This window comes from Bison bison, unplaced genomic scaffold (assembly GCF_000754665.1).
Source record: "Bison bison bison isolate TAMUID 2011002044 unplaced genomic scaffold, Bison_UMD1.0 scf7180017864088, whole genome shotgun sequence".
NCBI lineage: Eukaryota > Metazoa > Chordata > Mammalia > Artiodactyla > Bovidae > Bison > Bison bison.
The window spans coordinates 151,918-162,068 of record NW_011494660.1 but is presented as its reverse complement, the minus strand read 5'-3'; the positions used below and the strand labels follow the sequence as shown (position 1 = coordinate 162,068).

The following is a 10,151-nucleotide window of genomic DNA, read 5'->3' as shown; positions in this document are numbered from 1 at the left end:
CGCGGGCGGAGAACCCATAAAGTAACACTATCATCTCCATGGGGAACAGACCAGGTTCCTCCAAGGAGAAGATTGTAATTGCAGTCGCGGCTCCCGCTCAATTTTCCCACTAGTCTCCTTTCCGGCCATACCGTGCGTTATTAGCGTTGTGTCTTCTCATTGGCCAGATGACATGAGCTAGCGCCTGCGCACTGCATTCTTTTGAGGGTCGTGGGCAGACGCCATTTTGGTCCAGAGGTGCTTCTGGGAAGTAGATTACCGACCCGCGCGCCTTGGTCGCGAGCAGGGTACGGCCTTTTCTGCCGGCGTTTGTAGGTCTAAGTGTGGGCGTCTGCCGCCGTTGCTGCCTTACTCTCCGCAGTCTCCCAAACCTCCAGTTGGGCGGGAGCCTCTGAGGTTTGTTTGAGTACCTTCTGGAGCCTCGGAGGCGCAGGCAAGCGCCGGCAAGGAAGTGACGGGGGCGGCGCGGGGCCCAGACACTCCCCGCCGAGAGCCGCCTGCCATGGACTCGGAGTATTACAGCGGCGACCAGTCAGGTGAGGCAGGGACGTAGGGGACAGGGCTGGGGGGCGGTGCGGTTACTCGACCGGGCTTGGCCACGCACTCCCGCGGGGAAGAGAAGGAGGCCCTAGAGACGTTCTCTCCCGGGACTGGGTCTGATGTTGACTGAGGCGTAGCGGGAAGAGCTGGCAGCCCGTCTGCGGACCCAGAAGTTAGAACCTTGGAGAGGGAATTCTGGACGGAAAGCCGTCTTCCAGATTGGCGAAGGATGTTGCTGAAATGGGAGCCACTTCCGTATATCAAATGCTTACTGTGTGCAAAGTACTAGGAATGGCCTCTCCTGATAGGGAATGTCTTTGAGGAGTTGAGAGTGATTTTCGAGAATCCCGGGGAGCTAGCTGTTCAGTGGGGGTGCAGGATCTTACCTAGACTTTTCACTTGGAGTTGAAACTGGTTTGACTATGCCTGCAAACTAGTTTCTCCCATTAAAGGTAACATCGGAGTTGAGTTGTATACGTATTTTAGAATAAGATGTGTACCTCTGGGGCTTACTAGTGTTTTTTGTGCCTTTCCTTCACCTTGAGATCTTTCCCCTTTCTCCTCCCTCAAGTTCTTTCTTTTCCTGTTTATAAACACGGGACCCCACTTTGTTAACACAGTGCTGGGCACTTGGGAACCAAAGACGAATAAGGCAGAACCTCATGGGGAATAAAAACATTACTTTTGCTTTCCTATTGTGTTCTAGTTCCAGTGAGTATTCTCTGTCAGAAGTGCTTAAATAAATTTCTAAGCATGAACTACCTTCTTTTCTGTTTTGCGTTCACATCGATTCTAGTATAAGACGACGAACAGTAGTAACTGCAAACACGTTTCCAAACATATTCTGCTGTTTGGCTTTAAACGTTTTCCTGATGTTTTCAAAATAGTTGTCAGTTCATTTGTGTTTTTAAATTTAACATGCTGAAAGACATGAAAAGTTAGCAATTCCCTGACTTTTTTTTTTTTAGCCGTTTTTGATGTTTATCCCTGTATTCCTAACTTATGCTATCTTGTTGCATCATTTTTAGGCATTCTGTAATTATTTCCTATTATGCTAGGACAGAGTTTTAACCTCTTCTGCCCCTCCCCACCCCGATTCTGACCGTTGAAGCATAACTTTTCATTACACTTCAAATTTTTTTAATTATGACTAATAAGAAAAAGGTTAAATATATGTATATTCAGTACTCCTTAGCTGAGTAGAATAGTTCATTAGTAGTTCACACATAGTTCAATGTGATTTCATTCTTAAACTCTTCTGTAGTTGGCTGGTTCATATTTTAAATTTTATTTTTATTAAACTTTTAACCAAGGCTTCCTGTATCCTCCAACAGCTCTGAATTCCTCTCAGTACAATTTTACTTTGTATTTTTAAAGTATTGGTTAAACATAGGTAGCTTTGTTTTATAATAGTATAGTAGTATATGCTTTTACTTCAAGGAGTTTACACTGTTTCTGGAATGGAATTCTGTATGCTCTTCATTCATAAACAAATACTATACCAGGTAGTGTTCTCCACTCCAGGGATTCATCACTGAACTAGAATCTCTGCTCTTTTGGCACTTTTATTCAAGTGAGGAAAGAATCACGTTGAACAAAATTAACTTGGAAACTCATGTAGTCCTTTAGTAGGTGGTAAGTAAGTGCTGTGGAGAAAATAGACTTTGTTATTTTAACAAAGTTGAAAGTACACACTGTTATTTAGAATTTGTTGACTTGGTTCTTAGTGGCATTTCTTAAGCTTCACATTCCTTTAATGATATATTTTCACTGCCAAATGTGTCAGCAGTACAGGGTATGACTGTGAGTGTTTATGTATGTATTGTACTTGTTCCCAAATTAGTATTATTAGTTATGCTTCATCAGTGGTAACCTTTGCTCTTACATTATTCTTGATTCATTGTGTTCATTTCAGTTGAGGATGTCATCCATCTTACTCCTTAAGTGGGTTTTTGTTTTATTTTTAAGCAGATGATGGTGGCGCTACCCCAGTGCAGGATGAACGGGATTCAGGGTCAGACGTTGAGGATGATGTAAATGAGCAGCACTCTGGATCAGACACTGGAAGTGTAGAACGTCATTCAGAGGTATTGGCTAAACAACATCTTTGGGGAGGCTTTTCCCTTGCTTATTCTGTGAGACTTGTTTTATTTAGGAGATGTAGAGACCCTGTCACGGGGTCTAGGCTGCAAACCCTTCAAAAATAATAGAGAACTGCTTTAAAAATAAATAGGGATAGTCTGGTTACGTATGAAATCATAGGGAGTAAGGACTGATTGAGTCTAATTTTGAATAGTAGGCAGTCTCAACTGTGCTTATTGATTCAGAAAACAGGTCAGGTGTTTGATATTTGACTGGACTTCCTCATTCCCAGAATGATGTCCTAATCCGATGGTGAGGATTTGAAGTCTGAAGAAATACCAGTTGAAACAGAAAGTTATGGGGATTATCACCTGCTACCTTTGTGTCATTTTAATTTGCTTGCCTGGTTATACAGTCCTGTACTGCGCAATGTTAACAAAATAAAATTGAGGCTTTTAAAAAAATTCAGCTGTAAGTTTGCAGTAAAACAAACTGAAGTGTAGGAATGATAAAGATGGCCAATATGCCATATATTTTGCACAAAAAATTGCCCAATTTTAGGTTATTACGTGCAATAATAGATGCAGTTGTTAGAGATTGTATTATTGACTTTGTCCTTTGATATGTCTCTAGTTTAGCCATATATCCAACAAATATTTATTGAGCAGCTGCTATGTGTCAGGCTCTTTTGACATATCAATGACTTAATGAGGTTCCACTGCCACGAAACTCCTTCTCTTAGACTTGTTTTCCAGTAGCAGAAGAAAGACATTAAACAGTATACTTTAAAAAAAAGAAAATTGTATAGTTTGTTAGAAGATGGTAGCTGCTGTGAAGAAAGAAGAAAGAATGGAATGGAGGGTGCCAAGATGGAGGGCAGGCTTGAATGTTGAATAGGGAGGTGCATGTAGGCCTTATTAAGAAAGTGACATTTGAATCAAGATGTGAAAGGAGGTGAAGGAATAGCTACATGGCTATGTAGCGAATGAACATTCCCAACAAAGATCTAAGGTGGGAGCCATTGTGGCTACAGTAGAATGAATATGGGGCAGACGAGATCAGAAGTGGGAAGAGGGCTTATCTTTTAGTTATTTTGGTGTCATTTTGGTTTTTTGTATACTATTAAGCATTTAGACTAAATTCTAAATGATAGGTAGAAATTACTTGATAATGTAAACATTGTTTTAGTATATTTAGTGTGTGACGTCTTAATTTCCCATTTTGGAAAACCGCATCAGGAGATTGACGCATGGCTTCATGCTTCAGTTATAAGTGTGTTATAAATGTAGTGTTGACTTTCTTTTTTTCAACTACTTTTATTTTTTTAATGAGATGGGTTCTAAATAAATAAATGTGCATGTTGTAAATTTAGAGATTATATGAAAGTTTAAAAAAGAAATTTAAGTCAGCATACTCCTGTCACAGAAATATTAACTTTTTATATTATTATATAAAAAATATATTTCTCCTGCATTTTTATTCTTATATAGAATGTATGTATATGTTTTAAGTTACTTGAAATATATATATATGTCTGTATAACAGTTTTATCTCTTCACTTAAGATTTTAAATACTGCCCCATGTTATTAAAGATTCTTGCTAAGTGTAATTTTTAATGGCTGCTTAATATTTCATAACATGGATGAACTATTACTTATTCAGCAGTTTCCTAATTGTTAATATTTAGACTGTCTAGCTATTGTCAGTGAAGTCTGCCATGAACATACTTTTGTGCTTTTCATAGATTTTCCCCTCCAGAAAGGTTATTCTAATTACTAGTAGTTTTGAGTAGCAGTTGTACCCTTGAAAAAGTACAGTTACATTATATGGAGCAGTGCAGATTATAGCCCCATAATTTGAAAGATGTGTATTAGTTTCCTATTGCTGCCATAACAACCAGATACAAATTTAGTAGCTAAAAATAACCCCAGAGATTTGTTTCTTAAAATTCCAGAGGTCGGAAGTCCAAAGAGGATCTCACTGGGTTAAAATAGGGTGTCACTGGGGCTGTGTTCTTTCTCTAAGGGAGAACCTGCTTGCTTGCCTTCTTCAGCTCTACAGGACACTTGCACTGGTTGGCATGTGGCTTCTTCCATCTTTAAAGCTAGAGCTGTAGCATCTTCAGATCTCTCAGACCTTTGCTTAGTTCCTCATATGTCAGTTTCTCTGACTTTCCTCCCTCCCCTGCATAAAGTGAAAGTGAAAGTGAAGTCATTCAGTTGTGTCCAACTCTTAGCGACCCCATGGACTGCAGCCTACCAGGCTCCTCCATCCATGGGATTTTCCAGGCAAGAGTACTGGAGTGGCGTGCCATTGCCTTCTCCAATGCATGAAAGTGAAAAGTGAAAGTGAAGTTGCTCAGTCGTGTCCAACTCTTTGTGACCCCAGGGACTGCAGCCCACCAGGCTCCTCCGCCCATGGGATCTTCTAGGCAAGAGTACTGGAGTGGGGTGCAAGGATCCCTATAATTATTACTATATTGGGCCTACTCAGGTAATCCAGGATAATCTCCCTATCCTTATTTATATCTATACATTACTTTTGCATATTTACAAGTTCTGTGGTCATCTTTTGTGGGGCATCATTTTGCCTGGTGCAAGATGGTACTCACAACTTGATTTTCCAAATAATGTTTTTCCCAGTTGGATTTTGGAGTTCTACAGGCCAGGTTTTGTTTGTTTTTTAGTTCATTTTACCTGTAATACTCACTCTGCATGTATTTCTTTAGATCTCTAAGGAAAGTGTTGAAGAAGATCAAGATAATATTTTAAAACTTAAAGTTAATACAATCAATATGATGAAAAAAATAGCAAAATCTTAAAGTCAAGATTAGTAACAGTGCTTTAGTGGTCCATATTGGAGCCTGAAGCAAAGAAAAAATAAGTAATACATATCCCAGTGTTTAAATTTTGATACTATGTTCATGGATTTTTTTTTATAAGTCAAATTTGACCTTTAAAAATAACACCTTTTTTTTTACACAGCTTTATTAAGATAAACTTATATACCATACAGTTCACCCATTTAAAGTGTGCAATTTAGTGATCTTTAGTATATTCACAGCAGTACAACCATCAACATAGTCCTTTTTAGAATATTTTAATCATATCAGAAGGAAACCCTTTAGCTGTTACCTCTTTACCACTCCCACCCCCCCCCAGTTAGTCATTCAGTTCAGTCGCTCATTCATGTCTGACTCTTCGCGACCCCATGAATCACAGCATGCCAGGCCTCCCTGTCCATCACCGACTCCTGGAGTTCACCCAAACCCATGTCCGTTGAGTCGGTGATGCCATCCAGCCATCTCATCCTCTGTCGTCCCCTTCTCCTCCTGCCTCAATCTTTCCCAGCGTCAGAGTCTTTTCCAGTGAGTCAGTTCTTTGTATCAGGGGGCCAGAGTATTTGAGTTTCACCTTCAACATCATTCCTTCCAATGAACGTTCAGGACTGATTTCCTTTAGGATGGACTGGTTGGATCTCCTTGCAGTCCAAGGGACTCTCAAGAGTCTTCTCCAACACCACAGTTCAAAAGCATCAATTCTTCGGTGCCCAGCTTTCTTCACTGTCCAACTCTCACATCCATACATGCCTACTGGAAAAACCATAGCCTTGACTGGAGGGACCTTTGTTGGCAAATTAATGTCTCTGCTTTTTAATATGCTATCTAGGTTGGTCATAACTTTCCTTCCAAGGAGTAAGCGTCTTTTAATTTCATGGCTGCAGTCACCGTCTGCAGTGATTTTGGAGCCCAAGAAAATAAAGTCTGCCACTGTTTCCACTTTCTCCACCTATTTGCCATGAAGTGATGGAACCGGATGTCATGACCTTAGTTTTCTGAATGTTGAGCTTTAAACCAACTTTTTCACTCTCTCACTTTCATCAAAAGGCTCTTTAGTTCTTCACTTTCTGCCATAAGGGTGGTGTCATCTGCATATCTGAGGTTATGGGTATTTCCCCCAGCAATCTTGATTCCAGCTTGTGCTCCCACCCTTGAGCCCCTCCTTATTTTGGACATTTCATATGAATAGGATTATATAACATATGGTCTTTTATGACTGGCTTCTTTTCACTTAATGCTTTCATATTTATCCAAGTTGTAGCATGTGTTAGTATTTCTTTCCATTTTGTGATCAGTAGTATTCCATTCTTTGGATAAATCACATTTGTTTATCCATTTGTCAGTTAATGGGCATTTAAATTGTTTCCGCTGTTATTTTCACAGTTGCTGCATCAGTTGACATTCCTACCAACAGTGCAGAGGTGTTCCCTTTCCTCCACATCTTTGCCAACACTTGTTATTTCTTGTCTTTTTGATAAGAGCCGTTCTGACAGGTGTGAGGTGGTACTACTGATACTGTGGTTTTGATGTGCATTTCCCTGATGATGAGTGATCTTTTCATGTGTCTGTTGGCCATCTGTATGTCTTCTTTGGACAAATAGCTATTTAGATCCTCTGCACATTTTGTTCTTGGGTTATTTGTTTTCTTAATGTCGTGTTGTGTGAATTCTTTGTGTATGTTGGATATTAACCCCTTAACAGGTATGTTTTTTGCAAATAATTTTATCCCATTAAGTAGGCAACTTTTTTGTTTTGTTGATAGTTTCTTTTGCTGTGCAAAAGCTTTTTAGTTTGATATAGTTCCATTTGTTTATTTTAGTTTTTGTTTCCCTTCCCTGAAGAGATGTGTCCAAAAAAATTTTGTTAAGACTGGCGTCAGGAGTGCACTACATATGTTTTCTTTAAGTTTTTAATCCATTTTTAGTATATTACTATATATGGTGTGAAAGTAATCTAGTTGGAGTCTTTGCATGTAGCTGTTCAGTTTTCTCAACACCATTCATTGAAGAGACTGTTCTTTCCCATTGTATATTCTTGACCCCTTTGTTGTAGATCACTTGACCACAGGTGCTTCTGTTAGTTTCTGGGCTCTCTATTCTGTTGTGTCGATCTGTGTGTCTGTTTTTTATGCCAGTACCATACTGTTTTGACTACTGTAGCATTATAATATAGTTTGAGATCAGGGCATATGATATCTCCAGCTTTGTTCTTTCTCACGGTTTTGGCTATTCAGGTTCTTTTGTGGTTTATTTTAGGATTATTTTTTCCTAGTTGTGTTAAAAATGCCATTGCAGTTTTGAAAGGGATTGCATTGAACCTGTAGCTTGCTTTGAATAATATGGTCATTTTAACAATATCAATTTTTCCAGTCCATGAGCATGGATTAGCTTTCTTTTTATTTGTGTCTTTGGTTTCTTTCATCAGTTTCCTAGTTTTCAGTGTACTCTCCTTGTTGGTTGAATTTATTCCTAGATTTTTCATTCTTCTTGATGCAGTTATAAATGGGATTGCTTTCTTAATTTTTTCTGTTTTATAGTTCATTTTTAGTGTAAAGAAATGCAACAGATTTTTTGTTTGTTGATTTATACCCTGCAACTTTACCAAATTCACTGATTAGTTCTAGCAGTTTTCTGGTGAGTCATTAGGGTTTTCTTTATATATTACGTCATCTACAAATAATGACACTTGCTTCTTTCTGTTTTGGATGCCTTTTATTTCTTTTTTACTGACTTCCAATGCAGTGTTGTGTAAAAATGTTGAGGGATGGCATTTGTGTCTTTTCCTGATCTTAGAGGAAATGCTTACAGCTTTGCACCATTGAGTGCAAAGTGATATTGGCTGTGGGCTTGTCCCATGGTCTTTATTATGTTGAGATACATTCTCTCTTTACCCAGTTGGTTGAGAGTTTTTGTCGTTAATTGATGTAAAATTTCGTCTGCTTTTTTTTTTTTTTGCAGCCATTGAGACGATCATGTGATTTTTAGCTTTCATTTTGTTAATATGGTGTGTCACATTAATTTGTGGATATTGAGCCATCCTTGCATCCATGGAATAAATCCCATTTGATCATAGTGTATGTCTTGCTGAATTTAGTTTGCTAATAATTTTTTGAGAATTTTTACATCTATGTTCATCAGGGCTATCGGTCTGTAATGTTCTTTTCTTGTGTCCTTGTCTGGTTTTGGTATCAGGGTAATGCTGGTTTCATAAGATGATTTTGGAAATGTTCCCTCCTCTTTGGTTGGCACCATTTGAGAAGGACTGGCATTAGTTCCTCTAAACGTTTGGTAGAATTCGCCAGTGGAGCCGTCTGGTCCTGAGCTTCCTAATGCTGGGAAGTGTTTCAGTACTGACTCAGTCTCTTCATGGTGATCCATCTGTTCAGATTTTCTGTTTCTTCTTGATTTGGTCTTAGTTTGAATGTTTTAGGAATTTGTTTCTTATAGATTGTCCAGTTTCTTGGCATACAGCTTTTTAGTTTTTATGATCCTTTGTATTTGTGTGGTGTCAATTGTAATGTTGACACCTTTTCTTTCCTTTATAGTTTAACTTCTTTCCATCCTCTTTTTTTCCCCCCTTGGTAAGTCTGGCTAAAAGTTTGCCTATTTGTTTATCTTTTTAAAAAACAATTCTTAATTTTATTGATCTTTCTGTTGTCTTTTTAGTCTCTTTCATTTATTTTTGCTCTAATCTTTATTACTTCTTCTAATAACTTTGGGCTTAGTTTATTCTTTTTTTCCAATTCCTTGAGGTATAAAGTTGTTTTTTTAAGATGTTTCTTTTTTCTTAATGTAGGCATCTATTGTAACCTTCCTTCTTAGAACTACTGTACTGTTTTCCATAAGTTTGGGCATATTGTATTTCCATTTTCATTTGTCTCAAAGATATTTTTTGAATTCTACTTTGACTCATTGGTCATTCAGTAACATGATGTTTGATCTCCACATATTTGTGAAATTTTCTGTTTTCTTCTCATAATTGATTTCTATTTTCATACCATTGTGGTTGGAAAAGACGTTTGGTATGATTTCAGTCTTCTTGAATTTATTAGGACTTATTTTGTGGCCTAACATCGATCTATACTGAAGTTTGTTTTATGTACACTTGAGAAAAATGTGTACTTTGCTTCTGCTGAGTGAAACATTCTGTAAATGTCTCTTCAGTCCATTTGGTCTAACGTGGTTTAAGCCCAGTACTTCCTTATTGATTTTCTGTCTGTTCTGTCCATTGTTGAAAGTGAGAGGTTGAAGTCCCCTACAATTATTGCATTGGTATCTTATTTTTTCTTTCAGGTCTGTTAATACTGAGGTGCTCTGATTTGGGTGCGTAAATATTTACAAATGTTAAATTCTCTCGTTGGAGTAACTCTTTTGTCATTATATAATGATTTCCTTTGTATCTTATAGTTTTTGCTAAAAGTCTATTTTCTCTTATTATAAATATAGCTAATACCATAGCTACCTTTGCTTTCATTTGGTTTCCATTTGCCTGGAATATCTTTTCCATCCCTTTTTTCCTCAGCCTGCATGTGTTCTAAAAGCTGAAGTGAGACAGCACATAGCTCAGTTTGTTTTTTCCCCAGCCATTCAGCCACTCTGTCTTTTGGTTGGAGAATTGAGTCGATTTACCTTTAAAGTAAATATTGATAGTTAGGGGCTTATCATTGCAATTTTGTTCATTGTTTTCTTA

The 10,151-nt window shown here is 38.1% G+C and overlaps 1 protein-coding gene across 4 annotated transcripts in view; it reads left to right on the top strand.

Annotated features, from left to right (window-relative positions):
• Positions 1 to 213: 213 nt before the first annotated feature.
• IWS1 (IWS1 homolog (S. cerevisiae)) overlaps positions 214 to 10,151 on the top strand; it is a 46,077-nt gene continuing 36,139 nt past the window's right edge. For 2 of the 4 annotated variants that reach the window (XM_010837934.1, XM_010837930.1), the window contains exons 1-2: positions 214 to 536; positions 2,512 to 2,627. In XM_010837934.1, the coding sequence (XP_010836236.1) occupies positions 503 to 536; positions 2,512 to 2,627 (150 nt within the window). In that variant the 5' untranslated portion in view covers positions 214 to 502. Of the gene's footprint in view, positions 537 to 2,508; positions 2,628 to 10,151 lie in introns of all 4 variants that reach the window. The other 2 variants (XM_010837933.1, XM_010837932.1) reach the window with 1 other exon arrangement.